This window comes from Mustela nigripes, chromosome 1 (genome assembly GCF_022355385.1).
Source record: "Mustela nigripes isolate SB6536 chromosome 1, MUSNIG.SB6536, whole genome shotgun sequence".
Classification (NCBI taxonomy): Eukaryota; Metazoa; Chordata; class Mammalia; order Carnivora; family Mustelidae; genus Mustela; species Mustela nigripes.
In genome coordinates this window covers 128,332,644-128,355,748 of record NC_081557.1, presented here as the reverse complement: position 1 = coordinate 128,355,748, position 23,105 = coordinate 128,332,644, and the positions used below count along the sequence as shown (strand labels likewise).

At 34.3% G+C, this 23,105-nt stretch overlaps 1 protein-coding gene across 1 annotated transcript in view; it reads left to right on the top strand.

The window, feature by feature from the left end:
* IQCM (IQ motif containing M) overlaps positions 1–23,105 on the top strand; it is a 332,230-nt gene that overhangs the window by 80,730 nt on the left and 228,395 nt on the right. The window contains exons 6-7 of the mRNA XM_059410618.1: positions 6,702–6,717; positions 19,302–19,335. Of these exons, the coding sequence (XP_059266601.1) occupies positions 6,702–6,717; positions 19,302–19,335 (50 nt within the window). The remainder of the gene's footprint in view (positions 1–6,701; positions 6,718–19,301; positions 19,336–23,105) is intronic.

Sequence of the window (23,105 nt, the reverse complement as noted above, 5' to 3'; positions counted from 1 at the left end):
AGTTACTTATTGATCATGTCATCTAGGCTAGGATAAAATTCTTATGTCATGCTCATTTTTTATAGACATTTCTCTACTGGCTTCTAGCTTGCAGCTTTGCTTTTTATAGATATATTGTTCTTTTTGTCTGGATATTCAAAGGATTTTTTTATTTCTGAATTCTTATAATATCTCTGAGCAATGTTTTGGTGAGCATCATGCTGTGACAATTTTTTCCCTGATATAAAGTATGTCCTTCAGTATGTTTTTAATATATTTTTATTCTATTACTTTGTTTCCTTTCTTCTTTTGCCTGTTTCCCATGTCTATCATTTCTCTTATAATCCTTTTAAACTTTCTTTTTTATATTTCATGTTCACTTTTATTAGTTCTATTTTCAGTGCCCCATACTCTGTCTTCATTTCTCCAAATGATTTAATTTTTTCCCTTTATTTCTTTTTGGGCTCCATCAACTCAAGCAATGATCTCTATTGTGTCTCCAAATCTTTCTTCAGCTTTTATATCTCTTTTTTGAGTATTCTTTAAATAGAAGTAATTATCTTTTTTCCTCCAAAACCTTTCTTAGGCAGTATGTTTGGTCAAAATGTTTATCTTAGTTGTGGCAATATTATTCACCTTTTTTTCCCCTCTGGAAACACTTTTCTCATGGTATTCATGTGTTATTTTTAAAAATACCTTTTCCATTTTATTTGTTTCTGCAGTATTTTTATATATATTTTAAGCTAGATGATGATGATGATGATGTTTATATATATTTTTTATGCCAGATGATGATGATAGATGATGATGATGATGGTGATGACGATGACTCATTTTGAGTGGGGTGCATTCTTCCTGGAGCAGCCATTTGTAGGAGGTTGCAGATAGAAGTGGCCAGAGCAGTGTTCTAGGTTAATGGAAAATACCTTTAATGATATGGATCTGTGGTGTGCATGAGTTCTTTTAGCCTTTGCTTCTCCCTAGCTATTTTATTTGTACCCTGAAGGACAGCTGAATTTCTTTCCTTACCCCCATTTCAACTGGAGGTTGAGTACTGAAAATCTGCTTCATCTATGTATTTCCTCATTCTGTCAGTTCCACCTTCCCATCTTCTTAAGACTTGAAAGTCTTAATGTCCTAAAAATATGGTTCAGGGCACTTCTGCTGTCAGAATAAACACCTTATTTTCATTTTTCCTCCTAAAGTGGTTTGCTCCCCAAGATGTGGCTACTTATATTGGAGAACTATTCTCTGCATTAACGGAGATTGGCAACTGTGGTGTCTTTAATTTCCTTTTCTTGCACTTCCATATAATTTTCATCTGTATTTGGAGGTTCTCTCATAATGTGCTTCTGGGTTTTAGATGGCATCTGATTTCATTAAAGGAATTTTAATTGCTTTGGACTATTTCCAAGAGTAGAAGGGGCCAAGATTGTATTTTTTTCCACAATTTATAAACCAGAAGATATGATATATTTTGAGGAACTCAAGGAAATATCAGCAAGGAAGCCTCCCTGAGAGAATTATAATCCATACATTAATCTTTAACACAAAATATATTATTACTGTACTTTTATGTTAAATGATAGTCTAATAACTTCCTCAAAAGTTACTGATAAAATGTTAAATGTGCAATGACATTTTTATAGAGTTCATTAGTTTGTTAGTGTTGCTGTACCAAGTTACCCCAACCAAATGACTTAAACCAACAGTAATTTATTGTCTCACAGTTCTGGAGGCCAGAAATCTGAAACCAAGGTATTGGTAGGGTCATGTTTCCTCTGAGGTCTTTCTTTTATTCTCCAGTTTGTGATATCCCTAGGTGCTACTTGTCCTGTGGCAGCATAGTTACCAGTCTTTGTCTCTGATTTTATATTTATGTCTTCTGTATGTCTCTGTGTTTCTCCTTTTTTTTTAAAGGATATGAGTCATACTGGATTAAGGGCCCACTCTACTTCAATATGACCTCATCTTAATCTAACTAATTATATCTGCAATGACCTTTGTTTCCAAAGAACAGTCATATTCTGAGATACAGGGGTTTAGAATTCAGCATATCTTTTTGGGGGACACAATTCAATGTAGAGCATAGTGGGTAGTATCTTTTGGTAGACAATAGATTAGCTTATTGTTCTAACACTATCTTTTAACAGATAAACAATGTTGTCAAGAAACAACTGTAAAATATTCTTAAAAAACACAAATATTGTGTATTTTATGACAGTTATATTGAACCACTGAGATATATTGATTTCCTTATTTTAATACCATGTTTATATTTGTATCATTTCTAAATTGAGAAAAAGGTGTTTGAAGACCTGCCAGTGATTAATATCGTAGATGTAAATATAGTCCAATGTTACTTAGTTAGTTATCTACTCATGGGCAGATAAATATGTATATAAGACTGTAAAATATGTTACCATGTAGGCAAGGAAATGTGGACATTGGAATGGCCCTTCTTTTAAGTTTTTGGATAAATGTGATCTATTAAACTTTGATTTTAATAATTTGACAATTCTGATGAGGCACTTATTTCAGTTAATGGGAGGAAGAAATATTATTTGGATAAATTGCCCCTTTTGAAATAATAAAATATGTTAGCTAAATTTTGTTTTGAAAACTATATTAAAAAGTCACTGAAGAACTAAAAAGGCAGTGGGAAATGTTCCAGGCCAGTTTTTCTTTGACCATCTAAAACTAGAGTGGGAAGCAGAATATTGGAATGCCAAACCTGTTTATGCCATGAAGGCATTGTTGTTGCTGCACAGTTGGGAAAAGCAAGCATGTGGATAAGGAGGACAGTGTCGAGGCTTAGAATCTGTCTCTGCTGGAGATGTTTACACAAAACCTCCCCACATTAAGCTAGGGTAAGAGCAAATTAGAATGAAACCCATTCCTTTCCCATCAATTACAGGAACTGTTTTTTTGTTTTTCTTTGTTTTGGCTTTTTAAAAGTTGCCTCATTGCTAAACAGAAAAGAAAAATATGAAAGAAAGTTTTCTGATTTGTGGCCACAGGGTCTTGCAAGATTTATGCCACATGTACACACAGTCTACTTTAGTGAGGGATCCTCAAGTTATGACTTAGTTTAAGTTGATTTCCAACTGGCTAGTGGTAGAAGGAAATGCAAAACCCTACTGATTAAGTGGAACTTAAATTATTTTTTTGAGGACAAAGACCTTGCCCTTACAAATCAGTCAATGAGTCAATAACAGCTAATCACACAAGAAAACAGTAGAAAAGGTAGAAGAACCAATTGAAGAAAAAGGACAATAGCAAGAGACTCATATTTTGGATTTAACAGATTCAGGTATTAAAACAGTTATACCAGTGTGTTTAAAAGGAATAAATGAGAAATTCCATAAATTTGGAATAGGAAGATCAGAAATTCTAGAAAAGAGATACACAATGACTGTATTGCCAGTGAACATATTTGGTTGGATGCAACCATAACATGCAATAGCATGTTGGATGCAGCATAAGAGATAGCTAGTGAACTGACAGAAATGTTAGAAGAAATTACCCAGAATTCAGTACAGAAGGACAAGTAGCAAAATACAGAAGGGAAGGCAAGAGTGATACCATGAAAATACTGTGAAGAGATCTAATATACCAGTGTTCAGGGTCCAAGAAGGAGTGCATGTCACCTCTTAGGAATATGGCAAAGGCAACAGCTAAAGGGATATAGTGGCTGAAATTATTCCAGAACTGTTGGAAGACACCAATCCTCAGATTTAAGAAGCTTAATAAATCCTAAGTTGGATAGATAAAAAGAAATATACACTTTGAAACCATACCGAAGATAAAGGAAACCAAACAAAAAGAAATTATTTTAAAAAACCAGTCAGAAAGTAAAAAAGAGAAAAGGAAAAGAGAGAAACCAATTATTTCCACAACAAGAGCAGTAAGATAACTGATTACTCAACAATGACAATGAAAACCTGAAGATAGTAGAATAATAACCTCGGTGTGCTTACAGCCATACCCGTGAGTCTAAAAGTCTATAGGCATAGTAAATATCTTTCAAGAGGTTAAATGGAGGGGTGCCTGGGTCACTCAGTGAGTTAAGCATCTGCCTTCAGCTCAGGTCATTATCTTAGGGTTCTGGCATTGAGTGTCATGATCTTGCAGTCCTGAGATGGAGTCCTGGTTCGGGGACCCTGCTCAGTGGAGAGTCTGCTTCTCCTGCTCTCTCTGTGCACTCTCTCTCTCTCTCAAATAAATAAATAAAATCTTTTTTAAACAAAGAGGTTCAATAAGGATATAATTAAATAAGCAAAAACAGAGTGTTTATGACCAACTGAATCTCTTGAAGGAAATACTAAAGATGTGTGTAAGGACAAGAAAGATGGTCTGAAAAGGGAAAACTGAAATTCAAGGGAAAAATATAGATTTATTTCTTTATTTTTTAAAGATTTTTGTTTTATTTATTTGAGAGAGAGCAAGCTAGTGAGAGAGAACATAAGTGGAGGAGAGTAAAGGCAGAAGGAGAAGCAGGCTCCCTGCTGAGCAAGGCCACTGACATGAGGCTAGATCCCAGGACCCTGGGATCATGACCTAAACCCAAGGCAGATGCTTAACTGACTGAGCCACCTGGGTGCTGGAAAAATATAGATTTAAAAAGTCATAAATATCTATAGGAAAATAAGCTTATGATGTGCAATAGCAATAATAATGTATAGTAGATCTAGAAAATATAATTAAAATATTAGTGATTGTATTCTATTATCTTTAAATTAACATAAAAGTTAAAGCATTCTAGCAAATTTTGTTTAAGAAAAGGATAAAGCTTTTGTTAAGTATGCATTTTTAATATCTAGAATATCATTTTCAAAAGTGTATAATATTCAAAGTGGTGGAGAGTTAAAAATCATGTAATGATAAGTACTTAGCACAAATGAGGGAAGAAGAGGGAAAAAAGGAATGTGACAAAATAGGAAACAAAAATTAGGTGGAGACAAAAAAATATTGCCCATTGAAAATAAATGAAAAGAGATACTCCAGTTAAAAGTCAAAGTATTTTATTAAAGATTTTATTTATTTATTTATTTTGACAGAAGAGAGAGAGAGAGCACCCACAAGCAGGAGAAGGGACAGAGGTAGAGGGAGAAGCAGGGTCTCTGCTGAGCAAGGAGCTTGATGTAGGGTTCCATCTAGGGCCCTGGAATCATGACCTGAGCTGAGGGTAGATGCTTAACTGACTGAGTCACTCAGGCATCCCAAAAGTCAAAGAATTTTAGAGCGTAGGAAAAAAAGTCAACTCTGTGTTATAAATGACATACACTTAAAACAGAACATAGAAAATTGAAGTAAAAGGTTTGTCAGCTTTTTTTGATCTGTGTTGGTATAGTATATATATATTTCAACCCTTTTTCTTATATTATTTATAAGAATATAAAAGGTGAAGGACGTCTGTGGGCTCAGTTGGTTAAGCATCAGACTCTTGATTTTGGCTTAGGTCATGATCTTAGGGGTCTCGGTATTGAGCCCAGCATTGGGCTCCTGAACTCAGTGTGGAGTCTGCCTGAGATTCTCTTTCTCCCTCTCCTGCTGTCCCTCCCTCATGCACTCTTTCTTTAAAATAAATTAAATCTTTAAAAAAATAAAAAGTAATATTGCTCTAGATATATAGATATCAGAAGAAGAGAGGGAAGATGTTATGGCAGGAATATTGAGAATGTAGACATAATAAAAAAAATAGGGAAAATATAGGAAAAACATAAACCACCCTAACTGACTCAGTAAGCCTATAAAACCTAGACTTTGAAAATCATTAAAGAAAGTAGTGGGGCCTGGGTGACTTAGTAGGTAGAATATCCAACTCTTGATTTCCAGTCAGGTCATGATCTCAAGGTTGTGAGATCGAGCGCCCCCCCCCCCTTCACCTACCTTGGGCTCCAAACTCAGCACAGAGTGCGCTTGAAATTCTCTCTTTCTGCTCCTGACCAGCCTCATGCTGTCTCTCTAAATAAATAGATAAAATATTTTTTGAAAAAGTAATTCTTTGTGAAAAACCTTTCTGCAAAAAGAAAAAGTCAGGGCAGATGGTTTCACTGGCAATTTCTATCAAGCATTCAAACAATAAAAACCTCTAATTTCATATTTCAGAAGATGTTAGAAGTTTATATTTCAGAATTGTAAAGGGTTTACTTTAGTCTAGGTCCACTCAGGAGACATGGAGTATACAGTGATTTAAACAAGAGACATTTGATATAAAGAGTTATTAAGCTATGATAAAAGAGATGTAAGGGAATTGTACAGTATATCCTAAGGCTGAGGGAGATCATCTTGGGATGGAAATCCTTTGAAGGAACCTCCTGACCCTACACTGGAGAAGATGTAGTTGCCACTTGTTGGAAGGCAGAGAAGTTCACTGTGTACCTGGGTAAGAGATGGTCAAGCAGAAGCAGCCTGGGTTGCATGTAAGCCTCATGCAGGGGCAGCACACAGGCACACGGGTGTGCATGGGCAGTGGATATGCTCCTGTGTGGGTGGGAAGTCTAGAAGGCCTGGTGTCCACATCAGGAGAGGATAGATGAGCAGAGGGCATCAGGGTGCCAGTGCTGGCAGAAGGCCTGGAGTGAGATCTTCCTTTTGCATGGACTGTGGAAAGTGACCACCAGGCCAGACTGGGGCAGTGAGTTTGCCAATGGATCTATACCTCACGTATGTATCTGACCTACTAAAGAGGAAGCAGTGGATATGAGTGGAAATAAAAGGACTTTCCAATACATTGTACTAGAAAAATTAATTATCCTCATAGAAAAAGGCAAAATTGAACAATTATCTCACATCATCTTACGTGACCAAAGGGGAAGGAACATGAGAAGCATTTTGACTTGCTAGAAATCTCATTATCACTCATAAGGACATTGGGAAAAATTTATTAAGCTGACTTCTCATGTTCAGTTTTCTTTATGAGTTGTATTTCAATAAAAAGTTAAGAAATGTGAGTTTTTTTCTTGGGAAGTATAGAGATCTACTCCAGGATGTTGGAGTAGGAAAGGATTTCTTAAATACTATACTGAGTCACCAAACAAATGAAAAAACTGGTAATTTTCATTTCAATAATAACAATTAAAATGTCACCACCAGTACAATGGTGAATAAGTTATGCTAAATACATCCAAAGGAAAAGTATACAGCAAGAAATTGGACAACCTGTGTCTACATGTAGCATGTAGTAGATGAGTTTTCTAAATATGCTAAGCACTAAAAGCAAAACAGGAAAGCATTTTGGTACATAAAGCTCAAATAAAAAGGTAGAGCTAAGTTTTACAGCTTAATACCATTGGCAAATTTATTTTAAAAAGACAAAGGAACATTTAGAAGAAAATTCAGGAAAGGAATTAATTCTTGGGGGAGAAAGACACTTTGAGAAGAAAGGGTTCTGAGGTGGTGGCATATATCTTGTTTCTGGTACCAAGTGGTCCACTGTAAAAAACTGTACATGTAACAATGTCTGTGCTTTTCTCTATGTATGTACATTTTAACATAGTAGATTTTTAAAAGAAAAAATTCACTACATAAAGCAGTGCTGTGTACCTATTCTATTAGAGCCTTGGGAGTGGAAGTCTTAGAGTGATCAACTGGCTCAGCTTGCTCTGGATTTCCCAGGATTTGTGACTCTCGGTGCTAAATTAGAGGCCTTCTTGTGCAAACTGAGTTGGCTGGTTACTGAGTTGTGCATCTAGAACATTTTACTACCAGAGAGGCCATTAAATATGAAGGATAAGTCATGAACATTTCATCAATTATTGTAAAATTATGTTAGGAAATATAAATGTAGGAAGGCAGAGTAAACCCAGGGTTTAAAATAGATATCTAAAGTTTATAATCCATTGGAGAGATTTATTTGGAGTTTCTAGTTATAGCACCAAGGAAGAGGTCACTTTTTTTTAAATGTTAAGACTTTTTATTTAAAATAATTTAAACTTACAATTAGCTGAAAATGTATGCATAGTTCCCCTACCCTTCACCCAGGTGTTTCTCTAATGGTAGCATTTTACATAAACAATGTTAAATGAACTAAATCAGGGAATTAACGTGAATACGATATTTTTTAAATTACTTTTTAAAAATTAACATATAATGTATTATTAGCTCCAGGGGTACAGGTCTGTGAATCATCAGCCTTACACACTTCCCAGCACTCACCATAACATATACCCTCCCCAATATCCATAACCCAACCACCCACTTCCTAACCCCCTACCTCCAGCAACCCTCAGTTTGTTTTGTGAGATTAAGAAGAGTCTCTTTTGTCTCCCTCCCCATCCCATCTTGTTTCATGTTTAAAAGGTCACATTGTTAAACCATCAGTAAGCTTTCTTTCTTTCTTTTTTAAAATTATTTGAGAGAGACAGAGAAAGAGAGAAAGAGGGTGTGTTTTGAGGGGAGGGGCAGAGGGGGAAGTAGAGGGAAAGAGAGAGAGAATCTCAAGGAGATTCTGCACTGAGTACAGAGCCTGATGTGGAGTTTGATCCTCTGACCCTGACGTCATGATCTGAGCAGAAGCCAACAGTACAAAGCTCACCTGACTGAGCCCCTCAGGTCCCGCCCCCCACTGCCAACAGTTGTTTCTTATGGAGCTCCTGACCACCAGTCTTGTCCTGCCTGCTCAACCTCTCTGGATATTATGGGCAATTTATGGATTTTGGCTAAGATCTCTTACACCCTCCAGTATGGCTAAACAGTTGTACTCAAATACTCTGTATCTTGGGATTTGAATGCCCTTTGAATACTCTGGGAATGTAGGACTCAGAGCCCTAACTCGTCATTTTTATTGTCCTTCTTCGTGAGACAGAAACTCTTCCACCTCCTGCTAGAGCTACTCATCATCTTTAGTATTGAGTGCAAGTGTCCCATCATCACCTGTGAAGTTATCTCTAGGCTCCTCCGGTGGAATTGCTTTGTCTCTGACTGAGCCTCCACAACGTACATCTAGTAAACACTTACTGCAAGGTGGTAGTGAGTTGTCTTTATTTAGTTTTCCCTATTAGAATTTGTGTTTCTAAAAGCCTATGTCTTGTTCATCTTGTACTCTCAACACTTAACACGTGCAGGGCACATAGTAAGCATTCAGTGTTTAGTTGTACCTAGTAAACATGAAATAAATACCTGCTGGGATTGTAGACAATAAAACCATGTATTGGACTGAAATAATAGGTGTAACAATGTATTTAGCCCTGAAAAAAACCACACTATATTATTATTCCTAAGGTTTATTAAGTCTTGCTTGCTTGAGTGAGTGTAATGGTGGTAAATAACACTTCTGATTAAAAAAGGAAGTATAAGAAAGAGAAGTTTAAAAAAAAAAGTGAGCACGGATCTGTAGGCTACTCTTACTGAATGTATGTCTTAGAACATAAACCTCTCTGTGGTAGATAATATATTGTGTGTGAGTTCTGGTAGGTAGCACAGTTATTACTCCTAATTAAGAAAAATAACTGATGTGGTTTTTCTTTCTAACACATATGGCCAAGGCTGATACAAATTTTATGGACCAGTAGACCTATTTTTGTTCCTAAATATATTTTTGACTCTATCCTAACTCTGAGGAGAACTATTCATTACTATGTCCTAACTCATAAGGAAACCAAAGTCAGTCATTTTTCAAATTTAATATCCTGGAACAATATCCTAGTGTTCTAAAATATACTTTAAACCAATGAGAATCTCTGTTGTATTTGGATGATTGAGCTTTGAAGGAGCTCCAAATTTTCCTGTGCAGTCCGTGAGATGGGTTTATAGTTTAGATAGATGAAGGCAATAACTGTTGAAATCACAGAATATCCCTTCTTTGCTAAAGGGGGAAAAGAATAGTTTTGTCATTCCTGACTGCTTTGCAAAAGGTAAAATATTTCATTGCTTTTAAGTTGGAATTAATTTATAGCAACTATTCAAAGAATCTATTCAATTACACACCAATGAGTATGAAAATGGATTTTCTATTTTATGACCCTTCATTTTTATCAGTTTGTGCTAAGCTATGTCCACTGGGAAATACAGTGTATATAAGGGATGTTTCTTCTGAGCATTTCATACATATGAATCTTTTAAACATGAGGTAGTGAAACTATGACGGCAAACTATAATTCTGTTGCTTAAAAATAAATAAAAGCCAAGGTGGTTTGACTTAAAGGTTTACTGGGGTTTAGCAGTTCTATAAAGTGCCATTTATTAATTATCATATTAATTACTTGTACCATCAGTCCTACAAAGCAAACCTCTGTGAGAGCATTTCCTGAAGGTAGTTTTTGTTTGTTTGTTTGCTTTTTAATTTTTTCTTTCTTTCTCCCTACTGTTTGGAGTATTTCTTCTCGAATATACACACTGAGAATTTAACTTTGTCCTTGATAGCCAAAATTTTAATATTGGTTAATTGGTTTTAAAACTGGTTAATTTATGTATAGTGATTTTTAAATCATTTTTTAGACTACAAAAAGCAGGATCTTATTCCTTAATTTGACTATTTTTTTAATTGATTTTCCAACCAGATTTACAATTCCTGTTTTACAATGAGGTAGTTTCTCTGGCAAAAGTTTTAAAAATTAGACTTAATAATTCATGACCATGTGAACTAAAGTAAATTTTGTAAGCTTATCTGACTTAAAAAATGGAAGGCTAATGCATGAAAATGAGTATAATTCAATGTGACAAAGTCTTCTTTTCCTGGGTTTCTAATATTTGTCTTAAATTCCTCTGTGGGAATATCTCCCACACGAATCTCCCACTTATAAAATTGGGAAAACACGTAGACTTTTAAAAAGAATTCTTATGTTTTTCATGATCTTAATTGTCCCCTAATAATTTTCTTTTAATTGTATGTGAATGGAAGTGGTTTTCCCCAATTAATCTGTACAGCATGAATTTTTAAAATGGTATTTATATTTTTCAATTTTTAGTGTTTCTGAAATAATACATGATTAAAAATAGATAGGATTATGTGTGATTCTAATACCACAGGTCTTTAAAAACAATTTTCATTAGAATTAATAAATTGAAGTAGAGAAAAATAATAAGTAAAATGGTTAAATAAAATTATGTTCATTCACTCATTACTCTTTAATTTTCTATTAAATTTTTCTGTTGTTTTGTCAGAATTAGCTTTTTAATTATCAATAAAAATGAGAACAAATATTTTCTGAAGGATACATCAAAGATTTCTAGTTGCTAAAAATCTTTTAATGTATTTTTGGCATCATTGAAATTTCCTTTGTATTGAAAGATTAGGCCTCAAAATGAAAAAAAAATTTGGATAAAAAGAATAATTTATTTAGGAAAATTTGGGGTCTCAATTAAGCACAAAGCATTTAAGGGAGATGATAGAGTTAGGAAATATGGTTAGAATTTAAGGAATAGAAGAGGAAAATAGTTAAACAAACAAGAATTTCAAGCAAGATCAGGAATAACAGTAAAAGAAGAGAAAACCAATGTTTTGTCTTATTTATAATGAGGAAGACAATCACTCTTTTATCTACTAATCATGGTAAATTCAAGAATCAGACAAGACTATGTAGAAGTATAAACTGTGAAGTGCTCAACTTTGATTACTACTTTTAGAATAGAATATTGATAACTTAAATTGTATAATATTGCAGAAATACTGAAGTTAAAAAAAAGTCTTCCATGCCAATTTAAAATATATACAAGAGTGCTAATTTTCCTTAACAGAAAACCACCTCGATGTAATACTTGAAAAATGATATTTAAAATTTGTGCATTTGCTAGTAAAACAACAAGAACTTATTCCCAGAAAAACCATTCGGCCACTTAGATTTTTGAAATGGTTTGTTTTGTGACTGATTTATTCTGAAGGTAAAATACTTTCAAAGCATTTGGGAGGAGCTCTTAACCTTTTAGGATTATAATTTAAATTTGATTTGGTACCATAACATGAGTAATATAAATTGCTTATGTGAAGATGCTAATAGAAGGCACATAGAATATTTATCTTTATTTTTTATTGAAATATAACTTACATTTAGTGAAATGCTCATATCTTAGAGATCCCATTCATTAAGTTTTAAGGAATAGATATCAAGATACAGCTTTTCTATCACTCTACAGAGTTTCTGTCAAACTGTTCCTAATCAGTCTACCCCTGTTCTACTCTCTGCCTCTAAAGTAAGCACTGACCTGATCTCTATTGTTATAGTTTCGTTTTTGCCAATTGTGGAATTTCATATAATTTGAATCATATAACGTGTATGTTTTCTTGTCTGACACTTTTTGTTTAGCTTGTTTTTGAAATGAATCCATGTTGTTGCATGTATCAGTTCATTCTTTTTTTTAGAGGAGGGAGGGGCAGAAGGAGAAGGGAGAGAAAATCTTCAGCAGGCTCCATGCAGGGCATGGAGCTAGGCTGGATTTCACAACCCTGAGATCATGACCTGAGCTGAAATCAAGAATGGGCACTTAATGGACTGAGCCACCCAGGTGTCACCTCCCACCCTTTTTTTTTTTTTTCTTAGATAAGTTTAGGAGAGAGAGAGAAAATAGTTCATTCTTTTCATTGCTATTGTTTGATAATACCACAGTGTAGCTATCCATTCTCCTGTTTATGGACATCTGAATTGTTTCCAGTTTTTAGCTATTATGAATAAGGCTTCCAATAACACTTGGTGCAAGCATTTGTGTGGGCCTATGTTTTCATTTTTCTTGGATTAATATCTGGATGCAGAATCGCTGGGTTACAGAATAGATGTGTTTAACTATTTAACTATTTAAGGAAAATGTGTTTTACAAAGTGGGGATAACCGTTTTACATTCTCATCAGTTGTGTATTAGTGTTCTGGTTGCCCCCCATTCTCCAACATTTGTTGTCAGTCTTTTTCATTTAAGCCATTTCAGTGGGGGTAGCTCTTTGAGGTTTCAATATGCATTCTTCTGCCTGATGACTAATGATGGATGCTAAGCACTTTCTCACATGCATATTTTTCATTTGTGTATCTTTTATAATGTGTCTGTGTCTTTTGCCCATTTTTAAAATACAGTGACTTGTTTTTTTGTCACTGAGTTGTAAGAGTCTATATATTCTGGAATTAGGTCCTTGTCATGTGTTGTGAATATTTACTCATAGTGTGTAACTTACCTTTTTTTTTTTCTTTTTGCCTTTACTTATGAGTAGGTTTTATTTTTTATGAAGTCCCAATTTTTCATTTTCTCTTTCTGACTTGTGCTTTGTGTCTTCTTTAAAAAAATCATTGCTAGTTCCAATGTTGTGGAGCTCTTCTATACTTTTTTCCTGGTGGCTTTGTTGTTTTACGTTTTATTGTTCAACCTATGATCCATTTCAAAATTAATTTTTGTATATGGCTCAAGGTAGTACCATTTGTTGAAGATATTTTTCTTTTTCCATTGAATTGCTTTAGTAACTTTGTCAAAAGTCTCTGTATTTTTGTGTGTCTATTTTAGGTCTCTACTCTATTTCGTTAGTCTATTTATATATTTTTTGCCAATACCACATAATCTTATTCCTGTAGCTTTATAGTAAGTCTTGAAAATATGTGGTATACATCCTTCAATTTTATTTATTTTCAAGACTGTTTTAACTATTCTTGTTCCTTTGCTTTTCCAAACAAACTTTTTAAAATTTATCTTGTTAATTTCCAGAAAAAGTGATTATAATTGGCTTTGTTTTGAAGCTATACATCACTTGAGGAATATAAAACAACAACCTTAATGCTAAGTGTTCAATCCATCAGCATAATACATCTATTTATTTACATAAGTCTTTACTGTCTCAGTGATATTTTATATTTGTAAAATATATTTTTTATATTTATGTAAAGTTTTACATGTTATTTGTTAAATTTATTCTTAACTGATTTTTGTAATTTTCTACTATATGGAATACAACTGATTTTTAATTGATTTTGTACACTGCAACATTGCTAAATTCACTTACTACTTCTACTGGTTTTCTTTTCAATTCTCTAGAATTTTATACATACACAGTGATGTCATTATGAATAAAGATAGCTTTACTTTTTTCTTTCCAAGTTGTATGACTTATCACTGTCTTGTTTTATTGCACTAGTTAGAAACTCTAGCACAATGTTAAATAGAAGCAGTGATTACAGGCATCCTATCTTGTTTCAAATCTTAGGCAGATGGCATCAATATCTCACCATCATGTATGACATTAGCTATATTTCTTTGTAGGTTCCCTTTATCAGGGTTAGGAAATTTCCCTTTTTCATAATTTGTGGTAAATTTTTTAAAAAATCCTAAATGTGTGTTGAATTTTGTAAAATGTTTTTTTATGTATACTTTAATGATTACTGATTTTTCTCTCAGTGTTTTACTGTAGTGAATGAATTACACTAATAATTTTCATATATAAAACCAACTTTATATTCTTGGGCTATACTTAATTGATCATGATATATTATGCTTTTCAAATATTGATGGATTTGATTTGCTAATATTTTATTAAGCTTTTTTGCATCTATATTTCTCAAGGACATTGGTGCATTTTTATTTCTTATAAAATCCTTGTCTTGTTTTGCTATCAGGATTTTAATGACTTCATAAACTTAGTTGACTTTCCTGGCTTTCCTCCTGCTGCAGCCAGCCACACACTGTCCTCATGCAGTGTCTCTTTTGGAGACAAGTTTCTCTAGTTTCTTCTGCTCCACCTGTAAACCAAGGCTAGACCCACACACCTATGTCACGGAGGAGGTCTCTCTCAGATATCTTGCCTTACCATCAGACTCACTGGGAGCTTTTAGAAAAGAGTTAAAGTGTGGATGCAGATGCCCCATTTGGGCTTCTAAGAAATTTGTACTAGTAATTGAGTGTGCATTTGACCTTTAAAGGTTTATAAAAATTTTCAGCTATTTTTTTCTTGCATGCTTCTGTGATGGTTATCTCTTCTTCTCATGGTCTGTCCAGGGTGAATTGTATTCTGTCTTTTCTTGGAAGAGCTTGCCAACCTGTTCATTAGATTGCCTTGTGACCTCAGCTCTTCTAGTGGCTCAGAATTATTGTTTTATAGACTATCTGTTTTGTTCTCATTGCTAGAGTGGAAAAGATTAGTGTGTGTGTGTGTGTGTGTGTGTTTGGCTTTCTATATGTAAAGTGAGTGGTGGACTCTACATGTCTCTTAATATATGAAATGATATTCCCTAATATCATATCTAAAAGCCCCCATAATAGGTTTGATTTTCTGCCTCTCATCCTTTGACTCTGGGCTCAACTTCAGGATGTTTTCTCTCCTAGAATTAATAATAATGAATGAAAATGCTTGATTAATTAGAGATATTCTTAAAGAACATACAGATGGTTCTCCAGTTTAAAGAGTGAAGGATCATGAGTAAAAAGCCAGGATTGGAGTCGCAGCAGATCAGATATTCTGAGCCTCAATTTTTTCTTTTCTAAAATGGGGGAAGTAATCCCTGTTTTATCTATCTCTTTTTGGATGAAGCTAAAATGAGATGGTGTATGTAGAAGCTCATCTTAACATGTTAAATAGATGTAAGTTACTGATAAATAATTTTCAGAAAGATATAATTAAAGCTTGAATCTCTGAGATGAATATTTATTCTGATGGTTTAATATCTATAATTAATAGTTTATGGTCTTGTGGTAGTAGCCAGGGGAGAACATATTTTATATACAGGAATAATTAATGGATATCTATTGAGCACCTACTATATGTGCTTTGCTTCTTGCTGGAGAGACACTGGTGAGCATGACAAGTTATTGACCTTGAAATACTTATATTCTATCAGGGAAGACAGACAATAAACAGATTTTTGATGCTCTGCTCTCCCGAGGAAGGTTCCAGCCTAGGATTTTACAATAACTTCAACAAAGCCACCATGTAAGGACTTGGTGGGCATTTTGCTTAGCTGAGCTTTCTTGAACCTTATTTTGCAGTTCTATTCTTTTTTTTTCAAACTATATCTTGCCAGATAGAAAAGTATTGTTATTCATGTTTTGCTCTGTGGTCTGCTCTTTTTTCCTGATGATTAGCTATTTAATTCAAACTTTTCTTGGCATTGGCAAAGTTTATGCATTTTGGAATAAACATAAAAAAGCATTTTATTATGGAAAATCTAAATATATACAAAAATAAAGAGAGTAGGATAATAAACCATGAGCACCCATCACCCAGCTTCAATAATTAAAATTCATGGCCAGTATTATTTCATCCATGCACCCACTCAGTTCTCTTCCCAACTTGGGCTATTTAAAGCAAATTCCTTGATATCTTTCCATTAAATATTTTTCAGTTTTATTATAAAATATAAGGAATCTCTTTTTAAAGAACAACCAAAATATCATTACCTCATCTAAAAAGTAAAATAACTTAATCAATTAGTATCTAGTAATTGTTCATATTCTATATTTTTCATATTTTGATAGAGGCTTCATTCAAGTGGAAATGGGAGTTGTTAGAGAATTTTTGCTTTTATCTTTTACAGAGATAAAGACATTTTGGTATAAGTAACCATAATGGAAGTGAAGGTATCATCTGAATTTTGAAGGCAAAATGATCTTGATTAAAATTTTTTTACCTTTTTGAAAACTGACCATACAGAATGTTATGCATTTGGTGTATAGGACTACAAATAAATTTTAGATATTACCATGTCCTGTAAAGAATTTATGGACTTGTGGCTGAATTAAGTCACAGAAAAAGGTAACCCATAAGCAGAAAAAACAATGAGTTGTGTTTTGTCCTAGTGGTGGAGATGAGTGGCCTCAGGCTTCATGACCACTCACATTGTTCTATCATATCAGTGAGGTAGCTGCAAGGCACATTTTTCCTAATGCTGAAAAGACAAAAACTTTTAAAATTAATTAAATTTCCAGTAATTATAATAGACTGAGGCTTATCTTTGTAATCATGCCAGTCACATTTCTTTGAATTCCAATATGCTTTTTTGAGTGGAGAGAAAAAATGATGAGCCTTGAAAATTTGGCCTTGAAAGTTGAATATACATTGGGATGGTGGAGACTGGTTAGGATGTCTTATAGGGGATAGTAGTTAGGGTTCTTCAGAGAAAAAGAACCAATAGGTTGCCCCAAACTTTCTCTATCTTTTGATATAAATATACTTAGATCTTTACATCTACTTATTTATATATTTATATAGCTGTTTTGATAGATAGAGGTATAGTTAGATAGAGAGATAGATATGTGATATATAACCTCTCTCTCATTCTTCATATGTGATCCCTTAAATCTCTCTCTCTCCTCTTGACTCTCTATATGAAAAGATTTATTTTAAGGAATTTGCTTATACAGTTGTAGAGGTTAACAAGTCCAAAATTTGAGTCCAGAGGTAGTCTGCTGACAGAATTATCTTTTTGGGCAGGAAAGTCAGTCTTTTTCTTAAGGCCTGCAACTGATTGGATAAGGCCCACCCATGTTATGAAGAGCAATCTGCTTTATTCAAAGGAGATATCAATATTAATCTCATCTAAAAAACCTTTACAGCAATATCCAGATATGTTTGACCAAATATCTAGCCACCATATTTTAGACAATTCAACAGAAAATTAACCATCACAAATGGAGACCATGCATAGGCAAATGAGTGGACTTCAATACTTTTTTAGGTTAAGGCAAGTAAGAAAACCAGTAAGGTAAAACCAATAAGATAAATTAAGAATAAACTTTATTTTGTTCTCATTTATTCTTAAAGTTGCTGTTAAAATGATACATATTATGTTTCTCAAAAGAACCAAATTTTGTTGAATTTGATCTGTTGCTGTGTAGGAGTAAGAAGACAGAGCATCTGTGAAATATTTTATTAGTACAGTCAATTTTCATTTATTAGTGATAATGGAAACAGGGTCCACATGGTTACTAAGCTTTATAGATAATATTTAACACTTTAAAATCCAGAATCTTTATCATTCACCCAGAACTTAGACTATTATTTATATATCTAACAAGTAGAAACGTTGATTTATGTTATATCTTTGCCTCCTTTCTGATGATGATTGAAAAGACTGAAAAGGATGAATAGAAATGGCTAGTTCTTAAGTCCAATAATTGTACTTTTTAATCAGAATAATAGAAAGCTCATTTTGTTAGCTTATTTAACTAATATTTGTTATATTTGTGTGTGATACTTGCTTTATCTTTATTGACTTAGGCTTTGTGAATCTCATTGTACTTAATTTTCTGTAATACTCTGCCTATAACTTAGTTAAGTTTCCAGCAGCCATACATGGTCTATACCTCTCAAGGTGACAGACCAACTCTCTTGTAGCCATGTCTAGGAGAGTAGAAAAGAATAGAGTGAAACATTTAGAATGAAAATACTGACATAAAGAGAGCTAAAATGCTGATAATTATCTTTTTGTTTTTGCCACCAGAATCTTTTCTCCTGCCTTGACTGTATTGTCTTAATGAATTTTAGTAAAGATAATGATATATTAATGAACTTCAATTTTCTTACAAGCCAATCATCAAAGACAGGTAGAAATAACTAAAAATTAACAATCTTTTTTAGGGGATTAGATTCTTGTTTCTATTTTCTAAAAAGGCAAGCTCATTCCACAATTTGCACAATTATTCTAGCTCATGCATAACCTGTGAATAAACAACATACCAAAGATTTTTGACAAAATGTTTTGTAGATAGTTTTATTTTTTAAAATGTAATCATCCTTTTATATTACAAAACAACTATATCTTAATTTCTAGAATATTTTGAAAGAATTTGTAGAAAGCTAAATATTCAAGTCAACCTCCTTTACCCAGAAGGGAGTGGGATGTGGATATTTTTTTGATTGATGCATATATGTGAAGGCATCATGAGGAGTCATGCCCTCAGTTTAACAGTCATTTTAGGTTCCAGATTTCTAACATTGGGATTATTAACTTGCTTCAGAAACAAGTGAAGGAGTTGCTTCACCTCCTAGCCAACAACCTAGTTCTTTTTTGTTCCTTTGACATTTAAACTATTACAATGTAAGATTTGACTGTGTCGGGGTGCCTGGGTGGCTCAGTGGGTTAAGCCGCTGCCTTCGGCTCAGGTCATGATCTCAGGGTCCTGGGATCGAGTCCCGCATCAGGCTCTCTGCTCAGCAAGGAGCCTGCTTCCCTCCCTCTCTCTCTCTGCCTGCCTCTCTGTCTACTTGTGATCTCTCTCTGTCAAATAAATAAATAAAATCTTAAAAAAAAAAAAAAAAAGATTTGACTGTCCAGATTGTTTCCATGTGGTGCAGAGACCAAACTGGGCAGTCTGAGCCAAGTAGGTTTGGTGCGCATACCCCCTCATGTCTAACTCATGTATGTTTGGCACCAAACCCTTGACTAAAATCAGTAAGATCCATATTGTCCAAACAACAGTGCATAGTAAACCTGGAAGAATTAATTTAAAAAAATTATATAAGAGAAACATATGGCTAGTTATTTGTTGCTTCCTTTTGCAGGGGTGGGGCAGAGACCACTAAGAATACTCCCACCGAATTACCACCCAATATCCATTTTTCTCCTGGAACTTTTGTCTTTTTTTGTCTTTTTTTTTTTTTTTTTTTTTTTTGCCTATAAGCCTATCACATCATTACCATCTGGAAAACAAGCATCATCCACTTCATTTTAACATTCATTTGTTCAAAACTATTTGTGCATATTCTATACTAGTTACTGTGGTTGTGTGAAGGATAAAACAGTACACAGGACCTAACTTCTGCCCACTTGGAGTGTGCAGTCAGTGGCCAGATGCATTATATTTGTCATAGCGCTTCTTGGCAAAAATGACAGGTGAGCTGTCTTCAAGAGGCATTTTCAGACCATGTGTTCAGAGAGCTGCCCTTGTATTGCAAAAGTAAATCTGTGACACACCTAGTGCCTGGGCTTCTGCTTTAGTTAATCAAGAGTATTTTCTTAACTTTTCCATCAACATGGATGGGACTGGAGGAGATTATGCTGAGTGAAATAAGGCAAGCAGAGAAAGTCAATTATCATATGGTTCTACTTACTTGTGGAACATAAGGAATAACATGGAGAACATTAGGAGAAGGAAAGGAAAAGTGAAGGGGGAGAAGTCAGAGGGGGAGATAAACCGTGCAAGACTGTGGACTCTGAGAAACAAACAGGATTTTAGAGGGGAGGGTTGTAGAGGGATGGGTGAGCCTGGTGGTGGGTATTAAGGAGGGCACGGATTGCATGGAGCACTGGGTGTTATTCATAAACAATGAATCTTGGAACACTGCATCAAAAATTATGATGTATTTTAAGGTGACTAACATAACACAATAAAAATTAAAACAAAATATAAAAACAAAAACAAACAAACAAACAGTATTTTCTCAACCTAAGACCAGACTTTCTCAAAGCTACTACAACCCAGCAGACCGCTTCTCTTATTTTCTGGGAGGGGATTATATGTTTAAAGATATTACATCTTGGGGCGCCTGGGTGGCTCAGTGTGTTAAAGCCTCTTCCTTCAGCTCGGGTCATGATCCCAGGGTCCTGGGATCAAGCCCCACATCGGGCCCTGTGCTCAGTGGGGAGCCTGCTTCCCCTTCTCTCTCTGCCTGCCTCTCTGCCTGCCTCTCTGCCTATGTGTGATCTCTGTCTGTCAAATAAATAAATAAAATCTTAAAAAAAAAAAAAAAAAGATATTGCATCTCCTCCCTACTCCCCAAATGTTGTGGCCATTGAGGACAAATTTACAAGTGCAAAATGTCCTTGTTAGGAAAAAAGAAGTAAAATGTCTCCTTAGATGTAAATATCCCTAAAGTTCTGTGGTGATTTCGCTAGACTTTGCTTTTGCTCATAGCCTTTTTTTTTTAAACATAATTTTTGCCTATTTTTACCTAAAATTATATAGTTTTATTTTAAATGTATTCTCTCTAAAGTTGCAATTAGTTATAATTAATTGCAGAAAATGTGGAAAATACAGAACACTATCACATTTAAAAAAAAAAAAAGAATTTCACAGAGAGTATCTCTTATTATTCTACCACCAAGAGATACTCTCTGTGAAATTCTGGTGTGTATTTCTTACAATCTATTTCCAGGTATATTTTTCCCCTTAAACCACAGAGTGCCAGAGGAATATTCAGAGGTTGTTCTTCAGATAGAAAGAGGCACTTCCTGAGGGGTGTTGTTATGACTTAGGTGATTATTTTTTAATTTTTTTAAAACATTTTTTTTTAGATTTTATTTATTTATTTGATAGCACAAGTAGGCAGAGAGGCAGGCAGAGAAAGAGGAGGAAGCAGTCCTCCCTGCGGAGCAGAGAGCCCGATGCAGGGTTTGATCCCAGGACCCTGGGATCATGACCAGAGCCAAAGGCAGAGGCTTTAACCCACTGAGCCACCCAGGCACCCCATGACTTAGGTGATTCTATTTGGAGTTTTAAAAGGTAGAAAAGTCATTATTTAAGTCCTATGGAAATGAAAATAGTGATTATATTGTTCCTTGTTGTTCTTGTCTTGTTTACTGGGTCTCTGGGTACATATTCCAGATCCTTAGCTATTGTAAGTGCTGACCAACCAACACTGGTCATTGGTTACTGTTTTTGATAATCCTAGAACAAGATTCCATTGAAAGAACATTTCATTTGAACTCATTGAGTGAGTTCATGTTTATACACTAAGATATAAATTGTTTCATTCATAGGGAAGTAGAATAAAACAGAAACTATGAGGTTAGGACTGGTGGGACCAAGGTGTAAGTCTGAGCTGTGAATCCACGGGACTACACAAGGTCCTACTAGAAATGGCTGCATTGATTATGGAAAGAACTGCCGTTACTCTTAGTCCATGATTCCTAAACTCTTTTAACCTTAATTATGATTCATGTCTTGGTCTTCAGATAGATGTTTTTTATTTAAACAAAAACAAGACTTTTCTCAGAAGACTTTCAGGACATTTGTATATTTGAGAATCATTTTTTCCCCTCGCCTTTATAAATCGAGCACAGTTTGATTATAAAATTTCTGTTGCACAAACTTTCTTTTTCCTGAAAATTCTGTTTGTGATGTTCTATTATTTATTGATTCTTATGTTGTTCCACAGTAGACATTAGATCACAACCTGTGTTTTTCACGCCTTTGAGAAGCTTTTTCTTTGTAAATGTGTATGAATTTTTCTAGTAGTTTAAATTTTCTTTATTCCTGCAATTTGGAGAATGTACTTGCATACAAATCTCTTTTAATTACTTTCTCCTAATACACAATAAGCCACAACACTCAAAGATTCCTATCTTTTTTTCAGCTCAGGAAATTATTATTCAGTAGTGTATGTTTTCTCTATTTCTGATTATTCTGGTTTCCACTTCAGTAATGTATATGGTTTCTTTGATGGATATTTATTTTTTGTCCTCTTTACTTTATAATCTTTCATAATTTTCATCTTTAGATACTTCTGTATTCCAGGAACACTATGCTAAATACCAGTCATTTGAGACTCTGCACTGTCTCTTACACTCCTACAAGTGTGAAGTACATTTTAATTCTGTCATTATATTTTAGGTTTCCTTGTATTTCTTCCTTTTAAAAAATGTCTCATTTCAATTTTTATTTATCTTACAAATATTATTATAGTTTAAAATCTTAGTTTGTTTTCTCCCTGTACTGCTTTTGGCTTCTATTTTAAAGAGTTTAGCTTGCTGTAGGGCAGTGGAATGCCAGTACTATTCTAAAATTTTCTTCTGGGCCTACTAGAATATTTTTGACTTAAACTCTTTTACTAGAATTACAGATTGTATTAATTTCCCAGGGCTGCTCTAACAATTTACTCTACACACTTGGTAGATTAAAACAACACAAGTGCATTCTCTTACAGATCTAGGGGCCCAAAACCTGAAATCAGGTCACTTTCACTGGACTAAGTGGAGATGTTCCCCAGACTGATATATATATATATTTTTTTAAGACTCTAGGGAAGAAAGTTTCTATGCCTTTTCAGATTCTGAGAGCTATTTGCATACCTTAGCTCACAACCTGTTTCCCAAATCACTTCAGTCTCTAACTTCTGTCATCACATTTCCTTCTCCTCTTCTGTAGGCAAGTGAGGACCCTTGTAAGTACACATAAGGGCCATCAAGATATCCCAGATAATCTTCCCCCCTCTTTCTTTATTTTCTTTTTCTTTTTCTTTTTTTCCCCTTGCTTCTTCCTTCCTTTCTTCCTTCCCTCCTTCC